We start from the raw sequence: 20,268 nt of genomic DNA, 5'->3' as shown, positions 1-20,268 counted from the left end.
GCTCTTGTGTGCCTCTCTGCCATTACACGACACAGACGGCAGGACGGAAAATGAAGCTGATTGTTTTGCTGATATGTTAAGTCTACATAGCGGTAGATCTCTGATGTGACGCGCTTGTTTTATAGTATGATCTGAAAACGGAAACAGCACCTCTTGTGATGGTGGTTTCTACCACGGGCAACGGAGACCCGCCGGACACAGCCCGCAAGTTTGTTAAAGCCATACAGGATAAGACGCTGCCGCCTGACTTCCTGACTCACCTGCGATACGGATTACTAGGTGTGGACTGTTTTGTGTAGTTACTGGAATGTTACTTTAACGCTTTAACGCTTTTTTTAACGCTTTTGGCTTTAACGCTAGTATCTAAATGTGTTTTTCAAAACCATGGTGCATCATTGTATAGATTTTGTCCTTCTTGGGTTTTTATATGTTTTATGTACACATAATATTTGAGGGTAAACAAGGTGCTATTTCCTAGCCATCACCCCCCCAGCAGCTCCTCTGCAGAGCCCCAGAATAGCATTCTAACCTTGGGTGCACACCAGATTCAACTAAGAAGTATTTTCAAAATGTTAGTGGTTGGGCCCCACCCCAAATCTGCTAAAACCCAAGCAGCAACCCTGCATGCTTTTTTTTTTTTTCTCTCAAAGTTCTCATGTGGCTGTGACAGCTTCCTTAGCAGACAACCCATTCCCCTAGGATACTGGTTCTCCAGCCTGGCCACACACTGGCATCTGCTGGGAGTTTTCCTTCCAATGTTGTTGCTTTGAGTGCCCCACTCCCTGCCTTTCCCTCCCCTCCCATCCCCCCCACCCCGCTGTGATTCCGACTTAATCATTCTGAAGTAGGGTCCTGGTATCAGTGTTTTTTAAAGCTCTCAGCTAACTCTACTATGTACCCCAACTTAAGAAGCACTGGCTTAAGGTAGGGCTCTGTGAAGAATAGCTTTAAAATATTATAGGCTCAGAAGGACCAGCTCAGTGAGATAGTCGCACCAGAGTGGGAGTTCAGGGTCTGTTTGCCTGGCTCACGCTCTCTCTTCGCCTCTGAGAGCAGTTTGGGAAGGGTGTCTAGAAAGGGTGGGGTGTGCAATGATAATAACTGGATAGGGATTGAGATGATGAGCCTGGCCGAGATCTCTCGTGTGTAGTGTATTCAAGAGAGCATTTTAGAGTGTGGGTAGCTTTTTAATTCAGTTTTTCCAATTTATTTATTTACAACAGTGAACATGTACATATTGCTTTAAAAATTCCTCAGAATTATTTAAAAGGAAAGACTGAAGCCTGTCCGGCCATTTTAGTCAATCTTAGGCCCATGTATGGGCCAACTGATTGATTGCTCACCTTGTTCTTGTAGGAAAAATCCAGGAAGACAAACAAGTACAAAATTTAAACTCTTAATTTAAAATTTTCAACCAAGTATGAAAGTCTTAGTCCATTTCTTACGAGGAAACACAGAAGCAGTTCTTAACATATCCAACACAGAAAGAGCAAATAAATGGTCGTTTGTGTTTTGGATGTAGCTCTTGTTCTAGATTCAGTTCAGTTCAGTTCAGTCTCTCAGTCGTGTCTGACTCTTTGCGACCCCATGAATCGCAGCATGCCAGGACTCCCTGTCCATCACCAACTCCTGGAGTCTACCCAAACTGATGTCCATTGAGTCGATGATGCCACCCAGCCATCTCATCCTCTGTCCTCCCCTTCTCCTCCTGCCCCCAGTCCTTCCCAGCATCAGGGTCTTTTCCAGAGTCAACTCTTCGCATGAGGTGGCCAAAGTATTGGAGTTTCAGCTTCAACATCAGTCCTTCCAATGAACACCCAGGACTGTTCTAGATTAGGAGTCAGTAAACTCTATAAAGGACCAGGTAGTAAATGCTTTAGGCTTTGTCATGTGAGTGTATGCTCCTCGGTTCTGTCTCGTCACAACAAAGATTTGGAATGACGGACATTAGAGCCCTCGGCGGGTCACGGCTCTCAGGTCTTGAACAGACCGTGTTATAGCTCTTAGACGAATCAGTGTTAGAGCTCAGTGTTACAGCTCTTTTATTTAGATGATAGCAGGAAAATCCATCCTCGAAACATGAGGGCCTGCCAACCGTCAACCCAAAGACACGAAGAGAAGAACGCCCCAGCGCGCGGGAGAGCGAGCGAGGGAGAACACTTGGGCTCCGTTTTTTATATGTTTTTTTTCCTCCCCCTGAGCCTGCCCTATGCAAATTGGGCTTAGCCAGGAGTGCTGTTCTACCTGAAGTTCTCACTGAGGTCCTTGGACCTTCCTTGGACCTTCCTTTGTTCTATTTTCGCAGGCTTTTCCCTTCCTTGTCTTTTAGCCACCACCATTTTGGACTCCTGTTTCCTGTTCTAACTACCTAACATTCCCCCCTTAAGAGATGGGAGGCCCAATTCTTTGGGAATAGGGACGTCAAGGTCTTTCTGGCTACTTCCTGCTGAATTGGGACGGCGAGGGGTATTGGGCCTCCCCCTCTTGCCAATCTCAGGCCTCAGAGTCCTCATAGTGGTGTCCATCTAAGGATGAGTGATATTTTCCATGGTCAGCTTTGTTAGGTAGTTAGAATAGGAAGCAGCTTTATAAGTCACTGGTCTATCTAACAACTATTCATCTCTGCTGTTGGAACTTGAAAGCTGCCTTAACAAGGTGTGAACAAGTGGACTGGCTGTGTTCCAATAAAACTTTATTTGCAGAGACAGTGCATGGTAATTGCCCACAGGCTGTAGTTTGCAGACCCTGCAGTGGGATCAGGAAAGCCTGCAGATACAGATATTGCATGTTCTTATGAAAGGAGCAAAGGTTGTTTGCTCTTCAGCAAAGGTTGTTGCTGAGCTGTGAAGGACCCTGGGATTCTTGGCCTCCAGAGGAGAAGAATTCAGTCCGGGGCCAGTAACGACGCTTGATCGCTCAGAGCTTTTGTGTAATAAAGTTTTATTAAAGTATTAAAGAGATAGAGAAGGCTTCTGACATAGACATCAGAAGGGGGCAGAAAGAGTGCCCCCCTGCTAGCCTTTAGCAGTGTGTTACATACCTATCAACAGGCTGCTAATTAGAGAAAGGAGATGTCCCAAAACTCAGAGTAGCTCCAGGCCCCTCACCCACAACATGCATTTTGAGATAACATTGGCATCAGATGAGTCATCCCGGGCCATAAAACGATTGACATGAATCTTGAAGAAAGGTAGGTTTCCAAGAAAATATATAGTTTCATTAACAGTTATAGATTAGGGAACAATGTATGAGTAAAACATATAGGTCTGTTGAGCCCTTACCGGTCTGAGTCTTAAGAGAAAAGACTTGAAGAAAGACGAGTCTAATGTAAATACATAGTTCATTAACATAGCTTAAGAAAAACATTTCCATAAGAAAAACGCATTGGTTAGCTCAAGGTTTGAGAAAAGTTAAGTTCTGGTGGAGCCAGGTGTCATCATGGCAACACAGAATTTTAAGAGAAACCTCTTTTTAAATTTGTATAGAGAAGGGGAAAAAATTTAACACTAGTATGTTTCCTCCTGCTGCTTAAGAGAGAGAAAAAGTGTCTGACACTTGCAGCCTATTTCCTCCCTTTGGAGACCCCTGGCCTTCCTGCCTGTTACCCTCTCATTTAGTACTCTAATTCTTATTTTCAGATTATCATGTTTTTACACAGATTCATGGAAACAAAAATGTGAGATATATTTCTGTTAACAGTGGTCCAAAGTACTTGTTTCTGTTTGCATAGTTAGTATTCTTCAAGGAAAAAATAAGAAAATACGAAGCTACACATTATTTCCTGTTCCATCAAGAAGAGCTTTGAATGGTGTTCTTCTGAATGTTTTGTTTCTCTCTTCTGTATATGGTTAAATTTAAACCTTACTGCATGCTAATTACTCATTTGGACTCTAGGTCTGGGTGATTCAGAATACACGTACTTCTGTAACGGGGGGAAGGTAATTGATAAACGACTTCAGGAGCTTGGAGCCCAGCGTTTCTACGACACTGGCCACGCGGATGACTGTGTAGGGTAAGAGCAATGTACCTCTATCATTTCCAGTAAACCATGTTTGTACATGATGTAAATCAGTTTACAAAAGGGGTTCACTTTTGAACTAGCATTAACTTTCAATCTTGAAAGTTCTATTTTAGTTTTGGGACCAGAGAAAATTCTCCAGAGCTTGATTTATCAGTTTTGCTGATCTGATTTTTTTTTTTTAAGTGCCTCGTCCATCTCAGTGTCTGCTAATGGAAGACACTAGGAAGGTAGCCAGTACAGTTACCTCAGGCTTAGAAGTGTGCAACTGTTTGCAGAAGTCATTGTTTTCTTTAGGAACTTGGAGAGCCTTCAGGGGAGTGACTGGATTCTAGACCTCCCCATGGAGGGTGCCCGGCTCCCCACGCGTTACAGGTGGAGAATGTGGGCCAGAGGCCTTCCTGGCACCCTGGCTCCTTGGCACCCTCCTTCCCCATCTTCATGGTCGTTTACCACGCTGCCAACCAGGAATATAATTTCTATTTCATTAATTTATTCTTGTTTTTACAGTTCAGTATTTTCACCCTATGTGCCGACTTACAAATCCTCTTACTGTGTTAATTCAGAGAGCTTACAGAATTGTCCTTATTCTGTCATAACAGCACACGCACACACTTGATTTGTTTTCTACTGGCTCTATGTATTAAGTAAATCTCTCCCACTAGATCTGGGCTTATGCAACATGACAAGTTCAGCAAAGGCTGTGTTTTTCTGCATATGCCACCTTGCACGGGCATGTTGGAGACACTTCTGTTTGCCCGTAACTCACCTTTGTGAGTCCATAATTCATCATTTTCTGCAGCTGTGATGCTGTGAGTTTTTCTCCATCGCCCCAGAGCACGTGTCCTTCATGGTGACAGCTCTACCACATTGCCCTGCCTGTTACCTTTCAGTTTTGTCTCGCTGTATTGGGCTCTTTTCCCCACAGAAAACCTTGTTGGCGTTAAATGTTTATTGTCCTGTATGAGCTGTTTAATTCCTAAACGCTTATAAATCCATTAGTCCTACTGCTCAACTCATATTTTACTTGAGAGGCTTTCGATTTCACTGTTCATTTATTGCATTAACCATTAAAATTCTTCAGTGAATTTTATTGAATTTTATTTCAGCAGCCTGCATCACAAAAATTTTCAACCTAAATACTCTTTTCTAAAATTAGAATATTTTCAAGGAGACATCTTGGCTTACTGTACCACCACATTGAAGGCGTTAAGAATGTAGACTGGAGTTCAAATACTTGCATTCAGATCCTTGGTTTTCCCCACTTACTGACTATGAAGCATTGGTCAAATTACTGAAACTTTTTCTGTCTTGGTGTTCCCCCTTGTGAAATGAATAATAACAGTATATATTGTTTAAGGTTCTTTGAAACATTGAATGAATGCATAAAACTTGTTTTAGAACAAAGCCTGCCATATAGTGCATACTCAGTGGGCATGAACTTCCTTGTTATGAGTATTACTGTATTAGTATTTCTGAGTTATGAGAATAGTGTTTTAAATGTAGCTGTCATTATTGAACCATTAATTTTGTACACTTGCTCTTCCAAATGCTCCTGAGGGATGGATGTACTCTGTCACCAGATTTTGAACTTATGTGCCATGTAAGTAGTAAATGAATACGATGAAATTAGAGCCAAAGTCACAATAAGACAGAGGTCTAAAATGTGTTTCTTCTTGTCACTTACCTCTATGAATTGGAACTTAATTGATCACCCATTGAAATTGTGATTGAAAATGACAGAGATGTCATTCTCAAGGTCTTGATGCAGTCTTTCTTAGCCATCCACTCTGTGAACAGAGCTTAGGGAATGTTACTCTTGTCATACTTTGCCGGTAGTCAGTTTGTTGTCTAGTTGCTAAGTTATGTCCAACTCTTTTGTGACCCCAAGAACTGTAGTCTACCAGGCTCCTCTATCCGTGGGATTTTCCTGGTAAGCATACTGGAGTGGGTTGCCATTTCCTTCTCCAGCCAGTAGTCAGTAGATGAGCGTGTTTTACGATGTACTTACGGTTAATTTGGCTCTCCTAAAGGATGAGGGAAGGGTTGAGCTGTTAGTCAAAGAGCATCAATCTGGAGTGCTTGCTTTGTGGTATCTTAATCTGTAGGAAACAAAGATCAGTAAATTGGCTAGGCAAAAAAAGGTGGTGCATTTGATGTAATTATCATTTATGATATTAGAGTAGACTTGGATTTTGGGTATGTTCAGTTAACCTCATCAGAATTTAGCATGCCTGTTTAAAAAGACGTCTTCTTACAATACCAACTCTATTTTAGGAAGTTTAGTGGAATCATACTCCTATTACTTTTTGCTAAATCATCTTCATTTTTGTTCTCTGACTGTTATGCATGTTCATACTTTTTTATAGCTCAGTGCTAATGAACAAAGTAATGTTTTGCTTTTTAGCTTAATCATAAGTATTGTTGTATTCTGAATAGCCTTCATAGTGAATGTTTCTGACAGTTACACAGCATTCTGTCAAGTGGACAGATTCTCCCATTACCCCATTGTTACGTGTTTAAATGAAGAACTTAAAGTGTTTGTTTCTTTTTTCTTATTTTTTTACAACTCAGTTTAGAACTTGTGGTTGAGCCATGGATTAACGGACTCTGGGCCGCCCTCGAGAAGCATTTTCTGTCGAACGGAGAAAGAGAGGACACGAGTGAAACTCTCATGATGGCATCTCATGCCTCCCGGAGGACAGACCCCGTGACGCCAGAATTATTACACGTGGAATCACAAGTTGGACTTCTGAGATTAGATGATTCCGGAGGAAAGGCTGCTGAAGTTTTGGAACAAAATGCAGTGAACAGCAGTCAGTCGAGTACTTTGATTGCAGAGTTTGAGGCCTCGCTTACCCGTTCAGTACCCCCACTTTCACAAGCCTCTCTGAACATACCTGCTTTACCACTGGAATATTTAGAGGTGCATCTGGAGGAGGCCCTTGGCCAGGTAAGCAGTGATGTTGGTGGTGTTTTTTTTAATTATATTATGGCAGAGGAACAAACTATGGCGTGCTGGGTGAGTGTGGTCTACCAGCTCTTGTGTAAATAAAATTTTATTGGAGCACAGCCATGCCCATCCAAGGCTGCTTCTGCACTGCAGTGGTGGAGTTGAGTAGCTCCCAAAGAGGCGTTACCTCCAGACGTTACAGATGCGCTTGTATTATTACCTGGCTTCTCTTTGAAGAAGTAAATGGGTACAAGCTTAGTTTCTCCATTACTTTGGAGAAGTAACGTCTTGGCTTCTTGCCTTAGGTGTCAGTCAGGTGAGGGCGAGTTGTTGTAGGCAGCCAGAAAACTATCTCAGCAACTAATCTGAGTCAGTTACAGTAAGATCACTTTTCCAGTGTGGATCTTTGCTGTCCTAGGATACTCCATCTTTCTCTTGGTAATATTTTATAGACCTGTTTTTGTCTGTTTAAGCCTTTTTTCTATGCCTTGATTATTTTTCCTATCAGTAAGTAAATGACTTTAAAGTGGTCTGTACATTTCTGAGCATCAAGTTGAATAATAGCTGATGTTACCCCATGATTGTCAGTATATGGTTCCCTGAAATTTCTTCCTATGTGCTTGGAGTAAACTTCCAGGATAGCCGATCTTGTGACGCATGGCTGACCCTTCTCTGTTCAGAGGGAGTTCCATGTGGGCTTTCTCAAGTAAACCACACTCTTAACGCAACTGTTGTGTTTTCTGGTTTCTTCTTTTTCTTTTATTAAATGAAGAAAGACATTTGAGAAACAGTTTAAGTGCAACTTTCTAGTGTATTTGAAAACTGTTTGTGAACACTTGATATGCATACCAGTGTTTTCAGCGTCATATTTTTACAGTGTTTTTCTGATGCATCCAGATAAACAGGTTTTTATATGACCTTCCTTAAGTTGTTGTTTACACGCTCATGTTTCATTCTTCATTGAAAGGAATTATCACAAGTACCTCTTAGTCAGGATTGGAGATAGGCACGGTGGCTGTGGTAAAAGTGCCAGGTGGGAGGGCTCAGGGTGGCGAGCTGGCCCTGTGTTTGCACTGCAAGGATGAGTGTGTGCGGCAGGGGTATCGATTTCTGGTTGATCTGACAAGGCGCTTCACTTAGGATCTGCCTGAGAGTTTCTTTTATGATAGGTGTCACTAAATAGACTTGAGTTGTTGGTAGTGTCTTCAAAAGATTTTTTAAAATCTCAACTATTTAATGGAAACTTGTATAAATCTGTTTAAAGGATATACCTAGAGGATAAGGGATTGAGGAAAAAAAGTGTGGCAGCATTCCTGCGCCACACGCCCATTTTAGCGACTTTCTTGGGCCACTCTGGCCCTGGCTGTCCCAGGCTGGGTTCCTGGGAATCACTGTGAGATGGTTTTCGGTGCCTCCGTCTCACCCCGGGATGTCAGGGGGCAGGAGCTGGACGGGGCACAGGAGAAGCTGAGCTGTGGTACAGTCTCAGCAAGGCCCTGGCCATGCTCACGGGCCTCTCCGAAGCTGGGGTGGCCCTTCAAGGTTGTTGTGAGTTGTGCACAGGGGCTGGGCCTTGAGAGTCCTTGGTTAGTCTTTGGATAGGGGCGGCCTCTAGATGGAGGTGTGACCTTGAGTGCCCAGGTGATGGCGAGGGGCTGGGGGCCTGCTGTGAGCGCTGCCGGCAGCCTTGCTGAAGGCTGTGCCCCCGTCCCTGTCACTACACCTCTCAGACCCTGAGCCCTGGCCTTCTCCCCGGCCTTCCCACACAGCCACTCATCCACAGTTAACTGACCAGCACTTTCCGAGAAGTAAGTTTCAATTTTATTAGAACTTAGGAACATCAAGTTATGAGACTGGTGAGGTAGTACCAAGATTTGGGTTTCTTTATAGTTTCCCAAGGCCTGTGTTGTCTAATTTTACCTGTGTGTGGCTACTATTACTTACTGAAAATTAAATTAAAAATTCAATTCTTGAGTCACACCAGCCATGTTTCCAGTGCCCAGCGGTCAGGTATCAGCCACTGAGGTTATGGAGCATCCCCGCAGTCCAGAAAGCTCTGTGGAACAGCACTGCCCCCCACTCTGAGGGCTCTTGTCACCATCTGTGCAGACAGCCTCCGACCGTAAACATCTGTCACTCCTTTAGAGTCTCCTTCTGAAATATGCGTGCACACTATTTCTTTTTGCATCGTTCATTAGGAAGACTGTTCGACCTTTCTGTAGAAAGTGCTAGTATCTGATGTTTTCCATATAGTCTCAGAAATTTTAAAGTCTAGTAGACAAGGAGTTTAAAATATAGATGAGCTTCTCTTCTGAAACATTGACAGGCCTGTCTGTAGCCATTTACCTTAGAGAAGAATTCTGAAATCTCATCAAGGAATGTTGAAAGATCCTGTAGTTCTGACGTTGCCGCTAAGTGAAGCAGTGGTAAGTATAATTGAAAATCGCGTTTCATAGCACTTTATCACATTTCTTTCTCAAGGAGGAAAGCCACACATCTCTGAGTTCGGTGGATCCAGTGTTTCACGTTCCAGTTTCAAAGGCAGTTCAACTGACTACAAATGATGCCGTAAAAACCACTCTTCTAATAGAATTGGACATTTCGGTAAGTTCCAGAATGTATTTCTGAGCACAGGGATGTTGTCGCTGCAGGGATGTTGTCAGTGCAGAGGCTTAGCTGTGGTGTGTCCCTCTCCAGAAGAAGGATTATATATAAGCACTTTGCACACAGTTTTGGGGAGTTTCTGTGCTGGCTCTCGGAGCCCCATCTGTAAGCCTTCCCCAGCCCCCACCCCAGCCACTGGCCTCAGGTGAGAAGCCGTGACTGGACCTGCTCACAGTCGTGTAGCTTGACCCTGGATGAGGGTCCCCTGGAGCTCAGTGGGCTGGACTTTCAGAAAAGAGTGTGTCAAGGCTGTTGGTGGAGGTTTAGTTGAATTTCTAATAGAAAAAAAGATATACGGCAGGCATCAAAACTAGATGGTTTTGCTCATATACTATTGTTCTGTTTAGTTGCTAAGCTGTGTCTGACTGATTGTGACCCCATGGACTGCAGCACGCCAGGCTTCCCTGTCCTTCACTGTTTCCTGGAGTTTGATCAAACCATGTCCATTGAGTCAGTTGGTGATGCTCTAGCCATCTCCTCCTCTGCTGCCCCCTTCTCCTTTTGCCTTTAATCTTTCTCAGAATCAGGGTCTTTTCCAATGAGTTGGCTCTTCGCATCAGGTGGCCAAAATATCAGAGCTTCAGCGTCAGTCCTTCCATGTGAATATTCAGGGTTGATTTCCTTACAGATTGACTGGTTTGATCTTGCAGCCCAAGGGACTCTCATACTATTGAGTAGTTCCATTTTTCTTTTGAGCATTTTTATCCCCATTGTTAAATATCCTGTGTACGCAAAGGCATTTCACTTCTGTTACACACTTTTGTCGTAAAGAAATGAGGTTTGGCTGACTAGTGGGTCTGGTCTGTGTCTGTGTCCCTCTCAGGCTAGGGGTGTGGGCGGGTGTGGTCAGAGGCCCCTTCCCAGAGCCCTCCACACCCCCACCCCACTCTTTGCAGAGTGTGTAGACCTGCTGTGGGAGGGGGTTCCACTTGGAGCCCAGGTCTGTGCACCGCCAGGACAGAGCCAGATGCTTTAATGTTGCATGTCATTAGAGGGAGAAAAGCGGTCTCCCCCACCCCGTTCCTCCCCGAAGGAAAGGAGTAAGGAGAGACCACTGAAGAGTAGTTTCTTTGCTCCTAAAGTGCGTGTGTATGTTTCCAAAAGAGGGTTTTTATACAGATTATTAAAGCACTACTTACCGGGACACCTTAATCTCCAGAAGAGGCAGGTCTTAATTTCTAGTCTGTGAATACTCGATATAAAGCAAAACATTAGATAATTACAGAATTTCTTTTTTAAAAATAACTCCTAATAAAAGTATGCTTGTTTAGTTAATTGGGTTTATTTGTTAGAAACAAAATAATTCTAAAAAATGAATTCGTATATTCATATGCTCATATAAGAAAAACTGTGTTGGTTGCCCCACAACTAAACTCTTAACTCATGTGGCATTTTTTATTTCATGTCGGCTCTTCTCTAGAAAACAGATTTTTCCTACCAGCCTGGAGATGCCTTCAATGTGATCTGTCCCAACAGCGACTCTGAAGTACAGTTCCTGCTGCAGAGACTGCAGCTGGCAGACAGGAGAGAGCACCGTGTTGCCGTGACGATTAAGGCAGACACGAGGAAGACAGGTGCAGCCCTGATGTCTTCCTGCTCTGGGCATCCTCGGGCGGGCACGGGGGCGACAGGGCGAGGCTGCGCAGGTGCCTGAGGGCCGGCCACAGGCCAGAGGGCGGAACACAGGCGCTCGCTGGACTTGGGTGGGAGTCCTTAGCGTCCACAGCAGGTGCCCTGGGTGAGTCAGTTACCCTGAATGAGATGGTGATAGAGTTTATGCTTATCGGATGCTTACAGACATTAAAAATGAAGTTGAAGAATCAACTTTTCCAGAACTCTAGACATTAGCAAGCTTACAGCAAACTGGGAAACACAAAGATGAATATAACTATGGTTTCAGAGAAGCAGGTTGGTTAGTTGAGCTAATTTGTTAGGTTGTTTTTTGCAATCAGCATTGCTTTGTTTCTGAGTTAGCGCATTAGAGTTGTCATGCAGAAAAACTATATTATATGAATCTGTTTTAAAAACTGCTTTTTGTTGTGAGTTCCCTGGTGGTTAGGATGCCAGGCTTTCAGTTCTGGGGCCTGGGTTTAATTCCTGGTGGGAGAACGTCCCACAAACTGCATGATGTGGCCAAAAAAAAGGTAGTTCTTTTATGTCTGTGTCCCATGGCGTATGTGTTATTGCTTATTTAATACATGAAAGGAATGGCTTTTTCCATGATTAAAGGAAATTATTTTTCAGGGATTTGCTTAGAATCTAGAACTAGAGCTCAGGCAGCTCTAAATTCTTTCTGAGGAAGATAGGCAGTATTATGGGACCACTGCCATCTTCTGGAGGGGCTTCCCTGACAGCTCAGTTGGTAAAGAATCCACCTGCAATGCGGGAGAGCCCAGTTCGATTCCTGGGCTTTTTGTTCCTTGGTTTTAGATGATTCCCCTTCCTTTTGTTCAGTAAACCTAGATTTGGTAGGTAGGCTGATACAGTAATACTGTTGAATTAATGAAATTGTTTTTGTAAAGTGGATTTTTCTTTCACGTTCTTTCTGAGGAAATCTTTTGACTGAATAAACTTTCACGTTCTTTCTGAGGAAATATTGTGACTGAATAAATGTTGCCCAAAGTCATGTTGTACTTTGATAGCACTATAATGTAAAAGATTACAGCTGTTAGTGTTTCTAGGGGTTGGAAGCATCTTTTATTTTCTGTGTCGTGAACTCTTCCCCGTCTCTCTGGACAGGCGCAGCCTTGCCCCAGCACGTACCTGAGAGCTGTTCTCTTCAGTTCCTTCTCACCTGGTGCCTCGAAATACGAGCCGTTCCCAAGAAGGTATTGTTTTTTTAAGTTCTTTTGGTACCTACTTAGAAATATGCTTATCTCTTTATAGAGTTTATTAAATCATTTGAAAGCTTAGAAAATGCGGTCTTCACAGCCTGTGTTCAGAATAGTTCCCAGGGCGTGCTGTGTCTCTGTGATGTCATGGACAAATATTTTTAAATTGCTCTTATGTTGAAATGTTACGTTTTCTTTTGAAACGAGAATTTCAAGTAGGGCTTTTCCTTAATCTTATTCTACTAGACGTTGACTTGACAATGCATGGTAACCAGTGATCAGAGTGGCCCTCGATGACATGGGTTTTCCAGCTGTGCACAGACACTTTTTCTCTAACTGACAGGAGGCTTGGGGAGTGGGGCTTTCCCTCACCTGTCACTCATTTAAGATTGCGAAGACCCCTTTTGTGTAAAAGTCTGTAGTGAATTTATTATGTCAGAATTCTTCCGGGAAAGGCACAGGGTTCCGTTGGCTGCGTTGACGGTGAGACGGATTTGGAGATAAAGAGCCACGAGGTGTCAGTGTTGTGCCACTGTTAAGGCTTGTTTTACAGCCCTGGATGTTAATGGGCGAACTTTCCAAGTTGTTTGACCAAACGTGTAACGATGAACAAAGCATTATCACGTTACACTGTCCACATTGCATTGTTCACTCTCTGTTTTACTAATGTGTTGACTGCATTTGTAGTCTTCGGGAAGTGAACTCAATGGAGAGGCTTAGTCCTGGGTATAATTTGAGTAAATTTACAATGCACTGTGATGAAAATTTCCTGCATAATTTTAGAATTTTAGTTCAACTCTACCATTTCTGAAAACTTCACAATGTATATATTTAAAAATGTGTTTTTGCTTACTGCAAAAGCAGTATGCTTGTAAAAAGTCTGGACACAAAAGTAATTCAGGAAGCAAAAGTGCTTTTTAATCAGGCCCCTGCAGTTAACAGGGCTTCCCTTGGTGGCTCAGAGAGTAGAGAATCTGCCTGCAAAGCAGGAGATCTGGGTTCAGTCCCTGGGTCGGGAAGATCCCCTGGAGAAGGAAGTGGCAACCTGCTCCAGTTCTTGCATGGAGAGTTCCATGGACATAGGAACCTGGGGAGCTATGGTCCTTGGGGCTGTAAAGAGTAGGATATGACTGAGCCACTGTCACACTGCAGTTAACATTTGGATTTGTGTTGCTACTATTTATGCTGTTCTGTAACATGCCTTTTTTTTTTATTAAAAGAAATCATGAGTTTGCATATCCCAACATGGAAATGTACTGGAGATCTTATTAAAAGATGCTGTAATTGTTGATTTGATTAAGGACAGTCTGTTGTTTCCAGTTTTTCACTATTAAAAACCCATTTAGGTCAACCTTCTGTATGCATCTGTATATACCTGTCTAAATTTTCTTTTTAAAATAAATTCCTTGGAGTACAATTACTGTGTTAAAAATATTTAGAATTTAAGCTTGACTAATGTTTGTCAACTTGTTCTCTACATAATACAGTATTTCCTATATTAGTACCATGAAGTTTTTGTTAACTGTAAAATGAGGAATATGCTACTGTTTTAGCCTGTAGTTTAGGAAGGTTTATTGACTTGAGAAAGTTTGGCTGGAAGTGTTCTTGGTAAGCTCCTGTGTGCCTGTAGTTGGTGGGTCTCTGGGTAGGTTTGGCAGGGATCGTTGGCTAGTCAGTGGAAACCCGCGGCCCCACGGGACTGTGATCTCATCGTCCCCGTCAAGGGCATCCAGGCCTGCGAGATGCCGGGGCCGTGGATGTAGTGGTGCCCACTCCCGTTTCAGGTAGCATTGTTGCTCTCGCGCTCCTGTGAAGCCTTTTGGACAAGTTAGGTATCCTCTTGTACCCGGTGCCTTACCTGCCCAGTGCCTGTCAGAAAAGGCTCTTAATGCTGGTCAAATAAGCGTCGAAATCCAGGTTGTAGTCATCAGCTGAGACAGGAACAGGTATTGTGTCCTGAGATAAAAACATTTGGTTAGTGAGGGGCTTCCTTGGTGGTTTGGTGGCTAAGACTCTGGGCTCCCAATGCAGGGGCCTTGGGCTTGATCCCTGGTCGGAGAACTAGATGCTACATAAATAAATATTAAAAAAAAAGTTTGCTTGGGAGACTTGACTTCCTGCTTACTCACATAGACCTGTCATGTAACTTGAGACTGTACTTATGACTGATTAGGTCAGTTTAAGATATAGGGAAGGCGACCAAAAAATGAAAGTGGGAAAGCCACTTCGATGGGCTGCCATCAGAGCAACTACGAAATGAAATGCCATTTTCCTCAGCCACACAGCTGGTGGCCAAACTCCCTTTTTCTTTATAGCTGGGCACATCCCGGGTGGACACCAACCCCGCGTTCTGACTTCCCTGCTTCTTGACCACAGGCGTTCCTGCGAGCCCTCGCAGACCACACCGGCAACAGCGCCGAGAGGCGGCGGCTGCAGGAGCTGTGCAGCAGGCAGGGGGCGGCCGACTACGCCCGCTTTGTCAGGGACGCCGGTGCCTGCCTGTCCGACCTGCTGCGGGCCTTCCCGTCCTGCCGGCCTCCGCTTCACCTTCTGCTCGGTGAGTGGCCGCCATCACAGCCCCCCACCCCGGGCAGCCCCTCTGTGCTAAGGGCACCTCGAGTTCTGCAGGCCTGTGGGGGCACATCTCCGTACTGGTCAGTAAGCAAGCTTCTCACAGCTGGGCTTCCTGGGGTCTTACCAGCTGAATTGCCTTCTGAGGTCAGAGAATCTCTCTCCCGTTTTTGTTTTTTTTTCCCCCGCTTTTTCAGTTTCTTTCCTACCATTGTCACTGTCATTTGTTCTCTCAATATTATTGTTATTGTCGTTCAGTCACTAAGAGGTGTCTGACTTTTTGTAACCACAGGGACTGCAGCACACCAGTCTTCCCAGTCCTTCACTGTCTCCCGGAATTTGGTCAGATTCAAGTCCATTGAGTCAGTGATGCCATCCAACCATCTCACCCTCTGTTGTCCCCTTCTCCAGCCCTCAGTCTTTCCCAGCAGCAGGGTCTTTTTCTCTATTAACAGAATTGGTTGTAATTCTCTTTTTCCGCTCAGCCTTCAGCCTAGAATCTGTTTTTCAGAAAGCAGTTAGCCAAATTTTATCTAAAAATGAGTTTTCCAAGAAAAGTATTTTTTTCAAGGATAGTGATAATTGACAGAGTGTGATGAAATGTGCCCTCTGTGAGCAGCGTTCAGAAATGTCCCACCTGGGCAGGTCCAGATTTTGGTTCTCCAAGAGCCCAAGGGTCTCCTCTTGCTGGCCCAACATAAACAAGTGGCCTTACTCAGGGCGCCTCCAAGTGTGGACCTGGGAAGACAGGCATCCAGGTGGAACTCAGCCTGGTTTTTGCCCCAGTCATGTCTTCTGGTCCCTGTACTCCAGCTGAAGAGAGTTTAAGGTCTTCCTTAAGGACCTGGTGTCTGGACTTGGAGACGTTTACCAGGGACAGTGACTGTAAGCATTTACAGGATTTTAAAACCTTTGTTATTTAATAGTTTCTATGCTTGTACTTTTGTCATCTCCTGTCTGTTTTCCTGGAGTGATAATTAGTGACAGGAAAATGTGTACTGTACTTTGTACTGTTAGGCCGGCAAGGTCCCTTCTGATGCCAGGTACAGTGAAGGGCGCTCCTTTATAAGACAGGCCCTGCTCGCCTTCTCTCTTTACTTTTTAATGTTCTCTGTCCTCCAAGTGGTGAGGCTGCTCTTCCCGTTTTCCTGTTCAAATGAACACTCTTACCCTCTTTCTTTTGAGCTAATAGTTCAGTTCAGTTCTGTTGCTCAGTTGAGTCCAGCTCTTTGCGACCCCATGGATTGCAGCATACCAGGCTTCCCTGTCCATCACCAACTCCCTGAGTTGACCCAAACTCATATCCATTGAGTTAGTGATGCCATCCAACCATCTAATCCTCTGTCATCCCCTTCTCCTCCTGCCTTCAATCTTTCCCAACGTCAGGGTCTTTTCTAATGAGTTGGCTCTTCGCATTAGGTGACCAAAGTATTGAAGCTTCAGCTTACAAACTTTAGAAGTTTCTATAATTGAGACTTACAGAAACTTCAATTATTTCCTAATTTCTATGAGAAAACGTAATACATCTAAGGGTTAGTGTTGAGCCCTCTTTTAAACCTTATTCTGACATTGCAACTGTAAGACATTTCAGAAAGGGCTTTCCAAATTTTTGCTAAATAACTATCAAAATGATAACATACTGAACACAAAAAATTCCAGAATTTATTAGTGGACAATTCAAATATTGATTCTTAGTCTCCTTTTGAAAGAGTACCTATGTGTCTTGAGACCACTGGATTTCTGGGTAACTTGATTTAAGAATGTCCATTGTTACACTCCAGTTTTTTTTTTGTTACAACCCTATAAATATAAGAAGGAAAAATATTTTCAGCCTAAGTATTTAAGCTAATCGTCTTTGGGTCACGATTGTATTTCAAGTCTGAAAACTCTGGAGACACCCCAGAAAACAATATAATTGGTTCCTTGGCTCTGAGGCCCATTTGTGGACCTTACTCGTACTCCTCTTTGCTGTTTTAAAAAAAAACCAAACAGCCTTTAGGTAGAAATACTGGCTTCACATTAAGGAAATGGAGTCTGTTTGGTCTTTAAGATTTGGATGTAGTATCTAGTAATGGTCTGCTTACTCACAGTGAATGTACAGGTACTTAAAAGTACAATGAAAACCGAAACGTTGTTTTGAATATTCTAAATAAGAGAAAACTAAGAAGTCAGGCCTCTACATTTAGTTTACATATATACATGTACTTTATTTTCAGTAGGAGTGAATTAATAGTTGCCTGTTTTTGCTTTTTTCTAGAACATCTTCCTAAGCTCCAACCCAGACCGTACTCGTGTGCAAGGTATTGATGCTTATTAATGTAATACATAGCGTCTTTCTCCTAAAATACAATGAAACTCCGACCTTCAAATCCTTGCTAGCTACAGGTCCATTTACTGAGAACCTCCCAAATTTGTGAAAGACGGTAGCAGATGGGATAAGGAGTGAAGAAAACCAGGCTTGGACTCCTGATCTCCCAGAGTTCATATAGGGCGTGGCATCTTCCACGGCTCTTACGGTCCAGAACCATGTCCCCGCTTAGCGAGTCTCCAAGTCCTCCCCCTGCGGCCTTTATTGGTGTGTCTTGCCACCTTGCTGGGGATGGAGGGGCAAGGGGAGAGGAAGGAGTTCTGTATAAATCTCATCTAGTCTTGGGGGCACACAGGTAACCAGAAACTGTCCTGAGTGATATCAGGGCGCTGGGGGCAGGGCTGGCTTTGCAGTAAGCAGCAGAGCTGTTCTCTGAAGAGTGAGAAGGTGACTAGTGCCCACTGGGAAATACCCCTCAGTGCAGGAAAAAAAGGCCTGGTCTGGCCTGTATGTGTTAGTCCTGATGCAGAGTTTAAAAACTTGCCTGTCTGTCTTTGCAGCTCAAGTCTGTTTCACCCAGGGAAGCTTCATTTCGTTTTTAACATTGTGGAGTTTTTGTCTAACACCACGGAGGTGGTTCTTCGGAGAGGCGTATGCACGGGCTGGCTGGCCACGTTGGTTGAATCAATTCTTCAGCCATACACGTGTACAAACCATGGAGATGTCAGGAAAGCCCTGGCTCCCAAGGTATGAAGAGTGTGCAGTTTTGGGGACATTGAAAGCGTTCATTGCTTAGTTGGAAAAATGTCCCCTGCATTGTTTTTTACCAACAAACCATTCTAAGGAAACTATGCCACACTCGCGCTTTAGTCTTTTGGAAAGTCAGGAGAGCATAATTTTCACTCAGTATTAAATAGTCCATGTGTTTCCTCAGTGTGTAAAGCATGAATTGTACACAGTCTTCACTCCTTGCTCATCGCATTCGTAAACAGAAGACCTTTTGTGTTTTATATTTTGGTTCACACTTTTCAAAATCTCGTTTGAGACCATATGCAAACGGAACAATTAAATTCTCCCTCCTCACCCATGAGGATGGTTGAAATAAAAAAAAAAGTTGAGTCTTTTTCAGAAAGTCTTTTCCATGGTTTTGAAAAATAAGACATTTGTAATGTCTTATTCTTGGTTTGGTTGCTCTGAGTTACTGAAGTTAAAAAGTTGACAGCCCTTGGGGGATTAAGACTTCTGATCCATACTTGAGAGAGCTTAAGAGAAGACTGGGGCTTAAAATTGCGCTTGAACTTGGTGTTTTCCCAGTCTGCTGCCTGGAACAGGTGTGTTACCATGTGTATTTTCTTACCTCCACAAACTTTTGAGAACCGAGAAATTTCTGTTTTGGAAAGAAATACCGTAGTGATAGTACTGACACACAAGTACCCTGTCACTTCACGGTCTCATAAAAATAGCAGGTGATCTCCAGAAATGTATGTATGGATGCTGGATTACAAACACCAAGCATGGGTGCCTGTCACATAGTCTTTCTTTCTTTCCTCCTATCCTTTTCCCTCCTCTCCTTCCCAATTTTAACAGATTTTTATGGACTACCCAGTTTTGAGGCCCTGGAGGTACAGATAGAAAGGATATAATTTATTTATTTATTTATTTATTTTTTGAAAGGATGTAATTTATAACTACTTAAGTTTCATCTTGCCATGTAATACCGTATTTTATCCATGATCCATCCACCACGCGCTGTCCCCTAACTGGTTGGTGGTCCTGTGGTTCACAGATGCCCCCGTCCCCAGAGAGTAGACTTCCCTTCCCGCTCCTGGGTAACCAGGCCACGTGACCAGCCTAGCAGGGAAAGGTGAGCGGACAGGCTTGTGCCAGGTGTCAGCAGGAGCTCCGCGCCCAATGTGGGTGGTGGGCTTGCCTCTCTCATCTTCCCCTCTGACCTCGGATGGGATGACTCAGGTCAGGGATGCTCCTTGGCTTTGGATGCAGGTGAAGGAGGTCATGGTGCAGAGCTGCCGCCCTGAGCCAAGCCAGAGTGAGCGTCTGGTGAGCAGCAGGCGCTGACAAGTACTCTCCCGTCTCTTCGCCGTCCCTGGAACATGGGAAGTGTGGTCTCTTCAGCAGTTTTATTCTGCTTCATGGGACTCAACTTATTATCTGTCTTTCTGTAGATGAATGTTTGTTTATTGTCTTTTTCACACAGTAGAATATGTGTCCCATTGAGATAGATTTGGTTTGTTCATTTCTCCATCCTAAGTGCTTGTCATTTGAGTACCTTCAGTAAAATTGTTAGGTGGATGAATCAAATGAATAAGGCTAATGTAATATCCATCACAGCTTCACTCCAAAACGAGAACAGTCATTTGACACAACTCTGCCAGCTCTCCATTTAAAAACTACTGTATCCATCCTGTGGATGAACTTTAGCTTCCCTTGAATTAAAGGCTAAAATACATACGATTGTATCTGTATGCAATGTAGGGGTGATTCCCGTCATTCTTAAGTGTTAGTATCACTCAGTTTAACTGAAGCATATGGCAGAGTGAAACTGAGAGTCAAGTATATTAACAAGCTGATTGCTTGTCAGTGTCCCTGGGACAAGGTTTAGAAAAAAACCCTTTTGAAATTGTAGCAAAAAGATTTTGTTTGTCTGTATATCATTTATTAGTCTAGCTTTGCAGCAAGCACTGGACCCTGGGAGCAGAGGCAGTGTGGTGCCCTGGCATCTTTCGGGCAGCCCCTTAGCTTCTCTGTCGCTTGCCTAGTTTCCACTTAAACCAGTCACCCATCTTGGCACTCGTCTGCACTGCGCCTTTATGTCTTGATGTGAAGGACCATGTCTTCATTTTGTGTGTGCATTTCTTCATGATACATATGATGGGTTGCCCACTAGGACACAGGTCTTTTTCTT

The 20,268-nt window shown here is 43.7% G+C and overlaps 1 protein-coding gene across 11 annotated transcripts in view; it reads left to right on the top strand.

Moving 5' to 3' along the window:
- MTRR (5-methyltetrahydrofolate-homocysteine methyltransferase reductase) overlaps window positions 1–20,268 on the top strand; it is a 30,672-nt gene that overhangs the window by 4,228 nt on the left and 6,176 nt on the right. For 10 of the 11 annotated variants that reach the window (XM_081520584.1, XM_081520587.1, XM_081520582.1 and 7 more), the window contains 9 exons: window positions 126–279; window positions 3,895–4,012; window positions 6,593–6,971; window positions 9,453–9,575; window positions 11,056–11,209; window positions 12,375–12,463; window positions 14,843–15,023; window positions 17,295–17,337; window positions 17,906–18,092. In XM_081520584.1, the coding sequence (XP_081376710.1) occupies window positions 126–279; window positions 3,895–4,012; window positions 6,593–6,971; window positions 9,453–9,575; window positions 11,056–11,209; window positions 12,375–12,463; window positions 14,843–15,023; window positions 17,295–17,337; window positions 17,906–18,092 (1,428 nt within the window). Of the gene's footprint in view, window positions 1–96; window positions 280–3,894; window positions 4,013–6,592; window positions 6,972–9,452; window positions 9,576–11,055; window positions 11,210–12,374; window positions 12,464–14,842; window positions 15,024–17,294; window positions 17,338–17,905; window positions 18,093–20,268 lie in introns of all 11 variants that reach the window. The other variant, XM_081520590.1, reaches the window with a different exon arrangement.

Source organism: Giraffa tippelskirchi, chromosome 8, assembly GCF_054371585.1.
Source record: "Giraffa tippelskirchi isolate mGirTip1 chromosome 8, T2T-mGirTip1v1.2.pri, whole genome shotgun sequence".
Lineage (NCBI taxonomy): Eukaryota > Metazoa > Chordata > Mammalia > Artiodactyla > Giraffidae > Giraffa > Giraffa tippelskirchi.
This window is presented reverse-complemented; position numbering and strand designations above follow the sequence as displayed.